We start from the raw sequence: 12,931 nt of genomic DNA on the forward strand, positions 1-12,931 counted from the left end.
GCACCTGGGCACGGGGCAGGGGACACTTGGCACCTCTGTGCTCCCCACTGCTGCCGGGCAGTAATGCACTTTTCTTGGCTCAGTGCTGACATGGTTTTGGGGAGACAGACACTTTCCCTTCCTTCTCTTGCCCCCCGGCCCCCTGGGGACCCCCTTCCCATGCGTGTGTGTGTGTGTGTGTGTGCATGTCTGTAGCTTGCTGGGGTGGTGAGGGGCTGAGGGGTCTGAGCAGCCTCAGCCATGGGGCAAGTGCAGCCACCTCCTCCCCAGCCCCTCGGTGTAGGCAGGGTCTTGTATACAAAGCACAAACTTTGTTTTTGGTCTTTTCTGCCACACCCTGGCCAGGTGGGCTCCCACAGCCCCAGAGAGCAACAGGGCAGAGGGCACTGGGGCAGGGACAACGTGCACGGGGCTGGTCCTGAGCTCACCCCAGGGAAATGGTGCTGATGCTCCAGGAATTACCAGCATCTTAAGGGGTTCAAAGCAGGGTTGGAGACAATGGGGTGCCAGCAGGTCCCCCCAAGCAGGGCAGCTCCCCAGAGCACTGTGCCAGCAGGAGCTGGTGCTCAGCATGGATGGAGTTGGGTGTTTGCCACCTTTTTTGCTGCCGCTGTTGCCGACAGAGCTAAGTGGGGAGAGCAGCAGAGCAAGGCTGGTGCCACACAGGATGGCTGGGCCCTGCAGATGCGGGAGAACTACCCATGCTGGTGTGGGGATTGCCCTGGGACCCTCCAGCCCATCTCACTGCCAACCCGAAGCCTGGCTCTCCCAGGGGCTGTGGCAACTGTGGCTCAGGCTCCAGGCATCCCCGGGACATGCAGTCAGCTTGGCCAAGGCAAACTGTTGGATTTTATTTTATTTTTAAATAAACTAAAACCCTAGACTTGTTGGTGTTTTTACAACTCTGGTGTGGTTCCTGCCTGTCTGACCATGTGTCAACCTTTGTAACATTGGCAATAAACCATTAAAAGTGACTTTCCCATGAGCCCTGCCCATCCTGGCTCTTTGTCCTGTGTGCATGTGTCACAGTGACTCTCCAGTAAAGGACCTGGAGCACCCAGGAATTTACCCAGACATCAAAACGGACTCACCCACGGTAGGTCCCTGAGGGGGGCTGGAGATGCTCCACACTGTGGGCCTGGGACAGGAGGCTGCTGCTCACCCTGAGGGTGACCAGGAGTGGGGCTGGTCCCTCATTGCTGTGGGGACCTTGACGTGTGTCATGCATATTGCCTGGCTGCCTTTCACCCCGCACAGCCCAGCACAAAGCACACACTGCCTCCAACTGCTGCGTGTTGTGGCTTTAATAGGATTGATTTTCATTTTTTTAATATACATATCTGTGTATTTAAATAAATTTCTCATTTAACAGTTGTCATCAGCCAGACAGGAACTGCCCATCTCACACTGATATGGATCCATACAGCAAGGCAGTCCCAGGCGTGGGGCCTGCCACGTCTGCTCGCTCACATCCATGGGGAGAAACCTCCACTTACGCTCTGGGCACCCACCATGAGAGGAGCATCACAGCAAAGGGGTCTCAGGGACAGGCATGAAATGCCTTTCCCTTCAAAGGTGCAAGTCACCTCAACCCCCAAAGCCACCATGGCCCCGTGCCATTAGGGCCAGACCCTGCTCTTCACTCATCACTAAGCTCTCTAGAGGTCCTGCTGGCTATGAATAGACTTACAGGAAAAATTGAACTCCCCAAGACTCACACATAACCTGATCCACAGTGAAACAGAGAGGAGGGAATCACAAAACACAATTCCACCACAAAGGTTGCAGTGGAGGGCCAAAACCCGTGACCTGTGCAAAGGGTATCCTGCATACAAGCTTCTCCAACAGGTCCTCTTCTCCCACACAGAAATCTTTCCTGGGTAGAAGGAGGAATTTGTGGATTTGCTGGGGATTTCTGGATGCTGGGCAGACCACTGTGCTCATGCAAATGCATTGCATCAGAGATCTGATGTGTTGTAGTTAGGAGGTGCAGTCAGGTGGAGGAGACAGCACCCCAGCAGCACTGGTCATGCAGTATCCCTGCTCCTGGGGCCAGGCAGCAGTGCCAAGGGCCACCAGGGACTCTGCCCATGGCAGTGTGGGAGCCCTGCCCTGGGCCTAAAAGCACCAGTGTCTCTCGCCTGAGGAGGATGGTGGTGCCTTGCGTAGGTGGTGGTTGCCAGCTGAGGAACTTCTCTCTGCAGTCCAGCCGCCGGTGGAAAACGGAGAGCCATGATGAGGAAACTAGGAACAGAAGAAAAAGGGGAGAGAAAACAGGACCAAGAGACGGGGCAGTGCCATACCAGCAGGGATGGGGTGAGAAAGACTCCTGGGGAACAATGAGGGAGAGTTTGTAGGAACCTCCAACATTCTCCAGGTCCACAAACACCAGATCTGTGTACCCTGGGGAGCTACGAGCACGACATCTCCCTGGTGGGGATCCCTGAGCTCCTTTTGGGCACCAAGTCAGGACGTGTCACCATTGTGGCCACACACCACAATGCAAATGCTCGGAATAAAAGGACAGTGTGAGGGAGAAGGTCTAAGGCTGAAGGAGAGATGTGGGCTTGCAACCCACAAAGATCCAGGGAGAGGAACAGGACATATGACAATTGCACTGGACATCCTGTCTCCCTAAAGGTGAGCTTGTAAACTGAGTGTGTGGGATGAGATGGGGGGAAGAGCAAGCTTGGAGGGCACTGCTGAGCGGGTACCTCCAGGTACCAGGTATGGCTGGTGTTGGCCTCTGCTGAAAATGTCCCTGGCAGCTGAGAGAAAGCTGAGCTCTGGAAAGCTGAGCACTGGGAAGGGAAGGAGACTTGGTCTATTACAAATGCCCTGGGTAAGGTTTTATAAGGACACATCTCTCTTATGAGGAGAGACTGTGAGAGCTGGGCCTGCTTAATCTAGAGAAAGAAGACTGAGAGAGGATCTCATTAATGTATATAAATATTTTAAAGGCAGATGCCAAGTGGATGGTGCCAGATTCTCTTTGGTGGTGCCCACCAAACACGATAATGAGGAATGGCCATAAAATAAAACACATGAGGCTCCACCTCAACATGAGGAAGAACTTCTTTATGTTGAGGGTGGCAGAGCACTGGAACAAGGAGTGCCCAGGAAGACTGGGGAGTTGTCCTTTCTGGAGACATTCAAAACCCACCTGGACACATTCCTGTCACCTGCTCAGGGTGACCCTGCCTTGGCAGGAGGGTTGGACTAGATGATTTCCAGAGGTCCCTTCCAACCCTAACAATTCTGTGATGCCCAATGGACACAGGAGCAGGAAGACCAGTGGAAAGCCTTCTACCCCAAACTGTTCCATAGCATGAAGCGTCAGGATCCTTCACCTGTGACAGGCAAGGTCTGACTTGAAAATAGAGAATAATATAGAGAATAAACTCTAGGTGTTCTTTGTAAGCAAAAGAGAATAACTGGTTTCTTCATGCACCCAAGCAAAATTCAGAGCAGCAGCCCAGTCATGTCAAAGCTATAGTTCCCAGGTCATCTGCAGGGACGGACTGGCACACTGTGGCACTGAGGGGAAGGACATGGTGACATCAGAAAGCACAATGGGGCAACAAGCTGGGATCTCAGCTACTCCTTCCTACCACAGGCTTGCAGCAAACAGCCTTCCTGGCCTCCTACCTCAGAGGAGCTCTGGTGAATGCCTCGAGCCTCAGCAGCCCCAGCCTCTCTGGCCAAGGTGCAAGGGGGAGAGGAAGGTGAGCCACATGTTCCCTCATGCACAAGTGTTAAGAGAAACCGAGTAGAAAAGAAGAGCAGAGGGAGCTGCAGGAGAGACACACACGCACTCTTTGGCCCTTTCAAATGCTTTCCAACCACAAAAGCATCTGCATCACCACCCACCACAGCTGAACTGTCAAGAGAAGTTTCTCTGGAGGCGAGGAGGGTCTGGTGCCATGACCCCCAGCCACCCACAGGGAGCACTGAGGGGCTGCTCAGCCAAGACCCCCTCCTGCCACCCACCCACCTACACTCACTGTTACATCCTGACCAGCTCTGTAAAGTGGCTTTTTTGGTCTACCCTGAGCAGATTCCTCAAATGAAGGTGCTTTTCCTGGTGGGGGGAGGGTGGGACTGGGGCAGGGCTGCAGGGACCGGGCAGTCAGCACTCGTTTGCTCTTTCTGGAAAGAAGATTTCGCGGCATCGCTGGACGGTGTCCTGGGGGGACTGGACACTGTGTCCTACAGTGCGGGGATCATCATAGATTTCATAATCGTTCCCTCCCTGCAGGGGAATAGAAAATAGGGACAGCATTAGCAGGGTCTTGCCAGAACAAGCTCATCCATGAACCCACATTTTGCTCTGTGCCGTGGAGAGCTGGGCTGGGAGCCAGCAGCTGGGCAGGTGGGGACTCGGTGGGCAGGGGCAGGCAGGGCTTTGCTGGCCCCAGAAGGGGCTGAGCTGGGAGCTCTGCTCCCCCCCCTCTCGATTCCCTCTTCAGTGCCAGGGGAGGAGCATGGAAAAGATGGGGAAGGTCCCAGATCAGCAAAGCTTGTCCAGGAGCCTGGGTTAACCCCTGCCCTGCCTGTGGAGAGGCTAGCAGAAGGTGGGATGGGCACATTTGGGGAGCAGAGGCTGCCAGCATCTGGGAAGAGCTGAGTGGATGACCAAGCTGATCTACAGCAGTAAGGAAGCATCATCCTCCACTGCTCTCAAGGGAAGGTGAAGCTGCTCCTGCTGTTGAGGAGTCCTCTCCTAAGTGTTGTGTTGTGGGTCATGCCAGCCACAGGAGTGGCTGCTGCCCTCCCAAAGGTGCTGGTGCAAGGAAAGCAATGCTGAGGTGGACCTGCTTCCCAGCACAGTGAATCCAAGGTGATTTCCCCAGAAGCCAGCAGAGCTGTCATAAGAGCACTGCAAACCCACAGCACAGGGCGACATCTTCCCCCCTCACACCACTGAAGGTCTCTGTTGGCACCAGTGGGACCCAGAGAACCCATGATGGCACAGCAGGAGAGAAAGCAGCCATGTGTGGGGCTCGTGGGGCATACTCACAGGGGTTGTCTCGTTCCCAAAGAAGTGGATGGTGTCAAATCTCTCGTCGTCGAGCACATTGAGGCAGTAGCGCTTGTCCCAGCCCTCTGGGAAGACGTCAAAGCTGATCATGCCACCTGCCAGGAGAAGGGAGGGCATCAGGCAATGTTGCTGGGAGCTGGCAGGGTGTCCCCCCACCCCGGGGTGGGCAGGAGGATGGGAGGGGACTGGATGTCAGGGGGGAGTCCCCACCCCAAACTGCAGCCACAAGCACCAGCTCTGCCTTGGTGCTCCTCTTGGCACATGGCTAGGACAGTGGCAGAGGCTGTTCCTATGACAACAGGCTGCAGTGACATCAGCATGGCTGGGGTGACATTAGCACAGCTTCCCTGCAGGCAAGCAGGAATCAGAGGGATCTTCTCAAGAGACGCATCTTTTGGGGGAGATTTTGATCATGCCTTGCAGATAGCACCAGCACATTCTGTGTCCCATCAGGGAACAATGACCTTGGAGACTGGCACCAAACTCTCTCCTAGGCTCCCACTAGGCATCTCCAGCCCTTCTAAAACCTCTCTTCTGATGCTCCCTCCTGTGCAGGGACTGGGGTCTCCTGCATGCTGTCTCTGCACACTGATCAAGGACCTTGCCATGGAGGTACTGTGAACCTGTTGACATAATCAGGGCACAACCCTGGCCTGTCACCTCTTGACACAAGAGTTTAGTGAGGGTTGCCAGCATCTGGAGAGGCACCAAGTCACATGTGACCAGCACACAGTGGCAAGGGAGCTTTCCCAGAGAACATGTATATGGACATGGACATCCACAGCCACCAAGGGTTAACAAACTTCCCAGCCCTTGCTCTTAGACCAGGCAGAGTTTACCCCAGAACTTCGCTTCCTTTTGGGGGTGCTTGGAGGCAGCACCTTCCCCATCCTCTCAAGTTGCCCCACTGTGTCCACAGGCTGCAGAGAGACCCTTGTCCCAGCACCAAGAGAGGAGACATGATCTTCCCAAAGCAAAGCCTGCAGCTTAGGGCACATGTACATTTAGGTCTCACTCAGAGCCAGGGGTATGGGGATTTGAGCTGGTACGTGTGACCTCCTGCCAGTCAGCTTGTCTTCTCCAGGCAATCTACTGGAATATCCACCAGAAATCCTGGAGTTCCACACTCTCCTTCTTAAATAATAATCCTACCTCTCTAAGGAAGAGGGTGAGTAGACAGATAATCACGGGGTCAGTTCCTACTGAAGGAGAGGCACTGACACACCAGGTTCAAGCATGCATGTCCTGATGCCATGTACCTGCCCTTCCTGGCTGTTTGGAGTGTCCCTGTTAGTTTGAGGAGCCTGAACCAAGCCTCCTTGGAGCCTGAGAAGATGGGGATGGAGCCTGTAATTCCAACTTGGAGCAGAGAAACTGCACAGAACACTGTGAAAAGGATGGGAGCAAGTGCCCTATGAGCTCAGGGGTGGGGATGGCCCCAGGCTTGCAGCAGGATCCAGCATCAGAGCAGGGGCTAAACTTGGTGACATACTCTCGTTTTCCATCCAAAGCCATTTACCTGTAAAAAACACTGCCTTTCACTGCATTCTAGCCCTCTAAACAGAGCTGGGCAGCAGGAAAGGGCTCCTGATGCCAGCTGGAGCGTGTAAGAAATCAAAGGGAGAAGAGATAGTGTGAACCAGCCAGCACTGTTACTCCCCTAGGTAGACCAGGGGCCTGGGGGGCTGCAGGGAGACCTCCCACCACCTCTGAGCCTTGCATCTTCCACAGCCAGGGAGAAGGGACACAGAGCCAGCCTGGCAGAAGAGCCACGTTTCTGCACACCCTTTTTTCAGATGCCTGACCTGAGACAGCCCACATTTCCTTTGTGGAGGAGCAGGGGGCCCACAGCTCCCCTTTATGTTTTTATACAACAGGCCTGGGCTCCTCATGGCAGCTTCCCAAAGCCCATGGAGAAAGGCCCATTGTCCAGCTCTCACACCCCGTGCCTGAGGGGACACAGCAGCAGGGACCTTGTCTTCCTCTGCTGTGACAAACGGGGTGTGCCAGTGCTGTGGACAGCACGGGACGGCCCTGGCAGGATGCTGAAGGCAAGCAAAGGCTCTCAGAGAAAAGTTCTTGGAGAATCAGAGGGCCTGGGGTGTGACCCACTGCCTCAGCCTCACCACCCCCTTGCCCTCTGGCTGGGCTGCCACATGGAACCTTCTTATCTCACACCCCTGCAGAGGATCCTCTTCCAGCATCATCCCCAAAATTTACACACCCACATTTTTCTCCCTGTCCTGGCCAGACACCCAGGATTGCTCAAACCCCTCCTTCAGCTCCACACCCATGGTAAGCTGGCTGTCAGAACCATCCCAAGAAGTGGCTGGCCCTACAAAAGCCTGTGGCAGGGAGCTGCAATCTCCTTACCCCTTGTCAGCTCTACCTCCAGGAAGAAAGGTGTCTCCCTTGCAGCCAACTGTCCCAAGAAAACCCCAGAGCCAAGACATGCATCAGGCTCCTGTCTCACTCCTAGAGAAGAGTGCACGTGCCTGGGGCTCTGCTGGCCACCCTGCTGCTGATGCTTGAGCCAGAACAGATCCAATGGGTAGCATTGGGCTCCACAAGCGGAGATTAAGGCAGGGATAATGTCATGGGATGGAAACCTGGCTGGCTGGCTGACTCCCAGGGAGGGAAGTCTGCAGCATGGCTTACTCTCTGCATGGATGCAGATGCTGTGGATGCAAATGTGACTCCCCTGTGGCAGTTCTCCAGGACTAAAAGCTCCTTCTGCTCTTCCCAGGCTTTCCAGACACTTGGAGGGAACAGTTGGGATTCTTGCTCCACAGAATTTTATGGGAAACATGACAAAGGCAAAGCCAAGGAAGCCCTCACTGCTCACCTCGAGAGAAACGCAGGCCTTTGCCAGCAAATTCCCTCTGCAAGGCTGCCACAAACTTCTCCCGTATCCGCTCTTTCTGTGGAGCATAAGGAGGAAAGGGAAGAAAAGAAGGTTTGAATAACTAGATGTTGAGAGTCTCCCAGAATCCACTGTAACCTGTCTGCTGGGCAACTCTGCTCCCTCCCCACCTGCACTGGGCCTCAGTGCCATGCCATTTAGCCAGCTTCCACCAGTCCTGCCCAGTGTCCAAGCAGGCCATCAGCTCACTCCACCGGGAGGAGCAGATCGCAGATCTTCCTTGGCAATGAAATACAACTGCTTCAGCTTCCCACAGCCCAGTTCATAACCTAAAGCCTCCAGTTTTGCTTAAAAAGTCTTGCAAAGACCAGCTGATTCCTCAACCCCAAGAAAGCTTCCCCAGGTGGAAACTGGTATGAGCAATCCTCTACAGATCTGCCCAGAAGATCTGCCATGGCCCTCTCAGTTTGGAAAGCCCAGTTTTCCAAAGTTAGTTCCAGCTCTGTTGGGGCTGGGGAAGTGGGAGAGAGAAGACAGCTGCTGGGCTATCTTGGGGTGTTGTAAATGAGGATGTAAATGCTGTTAAATAACTGCCTCCTTCCCTGGGGCTCTCCCACAGTACAGGGAATCCTGCTTGCCACCCCCTTGCATTGGTGGTCCCCAACAAAATCAAGTTTCTTCCATTCATCTGCGTCTTCTCTTGGGTTTCCTGGCTCCCAGCCCTGTCTCCACCTTGTTGCAAGTGCACAGCTTTAAACTGGACCCCCCTTCTCCTTGGGAAGGGGGGGGAGCACATAAAACCTGATCATGCAAAACCAGCCAAGGGGAGGGTGAGCCCAGGTCTGGCCCGTGTACCTTGTCCAGCTCTGAGAACTCGATTCGCTCCTCTGGGGTGCAGCTGCGACCAATGGGGGAGATGTTCAACATTCCATTGCGAAACTCGATGAAGGTCCCTCTGTGGGTGGGCAAAGGTGCAAGATTACTGGGGCAGGGAGAGAAAAACAACCTTTCCAGGAGAATGGCTGCTTAGCGAGGCTCTGCGAGAACATGCAGGAGGAGAGAAGCCATTCCCATTCCTGGGTGCTTCACAACAGACACAGATTTGGCATCAACAACTATTTAAGGTCCAAAGAGCTAAAAGTTTTATAAAAAGAGGCTGTGAAAGAAGAGAAATAAATAGTCCCTCTGTGCCCTGGGGATAGGCTGGAAGCAATGAGCTTAGGGGAGACAACAGGTAACGTTTTCTAATATTGTGATAACTGCAAGGACAGCTATTGCCTGGCCTGGTCCAGCTGCCTGATGAGGCTGTGGCACCTCTACCCCATAAGGCTCTTAAGAAATGCTGTGTGGGCTGGGTGAAGCTGGCAGTACCTTGGAGCAGTGGGATGGCCCAGGTCAGCGTAACTCGTTGTTGATGTCCAGCAGCAGGCTGAGGAGCAATCAGGGCCTCCTCAAGGGACACAAATCAGGGTCTTTTTATCTCCCTTTTGACCCCTGCACCTTTGACTGCAGCTCTTATCTAAGCCTGCACAGACAGGATCCAGTTCTGCTTGCCACCCTCACCTTGTGCTGGGGTCACTTCTCAGCTGCTTCCTCGGTGGGGTGCTGAAACTGAGCTGGCAGAAAACTGGTCCTTTCCTTTCCCTCTGGTAAAAACCCAGCTACTTCTGTTTGTTTATAGAAGGGTCAGACAGCTATCCCAGCACTGCTGGGGCAGAAACAACAGGAGATGGCAGCCCTGCCAGCATGAAAATAGACTGAAATTCTTGTGCTGGAGAGGGAGATCCCCACCCCTGTCCAGCTGAAGACCCCTGAACTTATTGTCCCTCCCAGCCCTGCCTGCTGTTTCTCTGTGATAAAGTGCTTACCAGCCTGAGTCTGGAGGAGAAACTCTCCCCCTCCTATCTGCTGACACAGTGAGGAACATCATGGGATGGACACACAGGCAGCCATGCCTGCAGCCCAGGAGCAGCATCTCTGTGGCACCGAGGGTTTGGTACCTCACAGCCCAGGCCAGGACTCAGGAGATGTGAGTTCAACTCCTTGCTTTGCTAGAAATCCCATAAGCCTGAATCCACAAAGCTACTTGGGAGCTGAAACTCCACCAGGGCTGTTGGGTAACCAGATAGCAGTGAGGCAACCAAACAGCCCTGAGGGTTCTGGGACTCAGCCCATGCTTTTGGGGGCCCGTTCTGCCAGCAGTCCTGTTGCAAGGAGGCATCCTAGCCCTTCTCACTGGTCCTACTGCCATGTGGAGACTCATATTACGCAACTAATCTGCATCACAATTTAGCAGCTTCTACCAAATTCATTTCAACCCAATGAACCACCTGCTTGGGTTCACTGTACAAACACGGGGAGAGCAGGAAAAAAATCAGCCGTGGCAAGGGCAGGGCAGAGCTGCTGCTCCCAACAGCCTTGGGTGGCTCAGATGTTCTTGAAACTGTGGTCTAAGGTGAGGTCTGACCCTGCACCCAGGCTGCTTTAACTACAAGCTGCCCCTGAAAGAGGCCCTCCTGCTACCCCCTTCCACCTTCATGCCATAGGTTCTCTCTCTCTCTCTCTCTCTTTCCGTGCTAACAGAATGAGCTGATCCAATGGAAGATTACCCTTTCTTGTCCTGGTATTGGTCTGGTCTTCCTTCAGCAAAGGTGTACCAACTCAGCTCAGTCTCTGGCTGCTGGATCTCAAGGGGAAGAGCAGAGAGGAACACAGGGGAGGGAGCAGAGCAGGGCCAGCCAGCGACACTGGGTTAGAAACAGTGTGAAACTGTGTGCTCAGGGGCTGGACTTCCCATCTTAAGATCCATTGTTTGCCTGATTGGTAACATATACTACCAGTGATGCCTGATGCCCTGTCCAGTTACAAGCTGGTACCATTGTCCTAAATGAGATACACACGGTGGCTGCACCCTGCTTCCCAGGGAGGAAAACCCAAGGGGCAAAAGAGCAGGCATTATGCTAAAACATAGTGCAGACTCTCCAGAACTCAAAGACACTCATCCATGATTTGCCCTTGCTGACCAGCTCAGTGATATAGTGCCTCTGGATGCTAAGATAAAACCTGGAGCAAGACAAGCTCTGTAGATCAGCTCTTTTCAACACAGATCTGGAGCTCAGCTCCCCAGAAATCAGTGTCATGACTTCCACTCGCACACACATGGGCTGTTACCGTTTCTTGGGCAGCTTCAGCAGCGCCATGTAGTTGAGACAGAAGTTGATCAGATCCTGCAGCAGCTCCTCCCCCAGGTGGTCCTGAATGGCCTGCAGAAAGAGAAGGGCAAGTGGCAATGCTTGACTTCCATGAAGCCCACCTGGAAGAGGTAGCAACTGGGGAGAAGAGGCTGCCCATTGGCCTGGGTAGGGCAGGTGCTGCTCCCCACCGTGCACAGGGCAGCAGAGCCATGGTTCATGGACATACCTGCTTGGAGACCAGCTGCCCATTCTTGTATTGCACTGTGCCGTTCTCTGCAAAGACGTAGTCAAACTTATCAATGACTGAGAGGGGAGGAAAAAAAAGAGGAAACATTACTACTGCTTGGCAAAAGGGGCAAAAAGGATTGGCATCAGGACTGAGTGAGCCATCTTGCTTCCTTAGTACTGTGCTTTCCACAGGTTCTGTGCTCTGCAAAGGGCTACTGGTCATCCTATGCTGCTTGCTTTCCACAAAGTGGATGAGGAGATTATCTTCTGCTCACGGGTGGGGAGGTGACGCATGAAGGGGGAAACGACCTGACTGAGGTCACAGGCTGAATCAGTTGCAGGACAAAGATAAGGGCTCAGAAATGTTAGGCTGTCAACTACATACGTGCTACTCTGCTCTCTGCTGTGCCCTCCCCACTGCCAGGCTGCTGAGGTGATGTGGTTACTGGTTATCTAACTCCAGCCCCCCCTGCAACCCAGACACGCAGCACTGGCGACTTAGCAATCAGCCTCAGCCGGGAATTTCTCGGCCTCCCTCCACTAACGAAGTGGGAGGCAGAGCTTGGAGCCCAGTGGCGCTTGTCATCCGTGCCAGAGAAGGAGAACACGGTGGAGGAGGCAGGCGCTGCTGCCTCCTTGCCCTCCCACTCCTTACTCTACCTCATGCCCCCATTGGAACGTGATGAGGAACCTGCGGGGACCCCACCGTGGAGCACCAGGGAGGCGAAAATTGCCTGGGGGGGCGCGGGTGGGGTGAAGCTGTCAGAGCTCTGAGGTAGCTCGTGCAAAAGTGACGCTGGAGCCGGCATGGATTGGAGCATCCCCGCCTGCCCTCCACACGCGGGGAGCCAAGCAGCAGCTCCCGCCTGGGCACGGCCAGCCGCTGCACGGGCAGCCTCGGGGTTGGATATAGGGCACAGGTGACCCCCGGGAGACCGCGCTCACCTTCGTCCCCTTCTCCCAGCTGCTCGGCTATCTTGGCATAGTCGGAGCCTCCCACCACGCCGATGTGCACCCTCTCCCGCAGCTCCCGCAGGAACGCGTCCACCTCCGGCTCGATTTTCTGGCGGGGAAGCAGCGGGTGAGGCCGCAGCCGGCGGGACGAGCTCCGCCTCGCCGGCCTCGCCCCCCAGAGCCCCTCGCCCCCGCGCCTCGCTACCTGCCGGGCCGGCGTCAGGGTCCCGTCCACGTCGAAGAGACAGAGCACCCGGCCCCGCGCCGCCGCCATCCCGGCCGGGCTCCACGGGCGGGGGGCGGGACCGCGGGAGCTGATGGCGGCCGCCCGCCCTCCGGGGCCGCACGGCAGCGACGTGCCGGGCACCCCTCGTCTGCTCCGCTATGGGCGCGCCAAGGTGCGGGTCTTCCCGCGTCGGCTCTTTCCTTCAATCATTCAGAGCCTGGAGTTGCGTGTGTGGCGCGGCTCTGCACATTTGCTGTTATTACTGTCGTGCCCCCCGGAACTGAGGGGCTGTGGGTCTGCATTGATAAGCTCAGCTCCTCTGAGGGTTTCTGTGTCCTAGTGAAGGGGACAGGACAGCACGCACTCTCCTAGTCAGTGCCTCACCTCGCTTTTCCAATAGGATGCTGTTAATATTTTTACTGGGG

At 55.0% G+C, this 12,931-nt stretch overlaps 1 protein-coding gene across 1 annotated transcript; it reads right to left on the minus strand.

The window, feature by feature from the left end:
* Positions 1–1,289: 1,289 nt before the first annotated feature.
* On the minus strand, positions 1,290–12,815 carry LOC131573246 (phosphomannomutase 1-like). The gene is made up of 8 exons (XM_058827008.1): positions 12,486–12,815; positions 12,272–12,389; positions 11,325–11,401; positions 11,076–11,167; positions 8,760–8,859; positions 7,887–7,962; positions 5,021–5,136; positions 1,290–4,252 (listed from the first exon to the last, which is right to left on the minus strand). The coding sequence occupies exons 1-8, from the start codon at positions 12,552–12,554 to the stop codon at positions 4,130–4,132; spliced, it is 771 nt and encodes a 256-aa protein (XP_058682991.1). The 5' UTR covers positions 12,555–12,815; the 3' UTR covers positions 1,290–4,129.
* Positions 12,816–12,931: the final 116 nt, after the last annotated feature.

The sequence above is a fragment of the Poecile atricapillus genome, chromosome Z (genome assembly GCF_030490865.1).
Source record: "Poecile atricapillus isolate bPoeAtr1 chromosome Z, bPoeAtr1.hap1, whole genome shotgun sequence".
NCBI classification, from domain to species: domain Eukaryota; kingdom Metazoa; phylum Chordata; class Aves; order Passeriformes; family Paridae; genus Poecile; species Poecile atricapillus.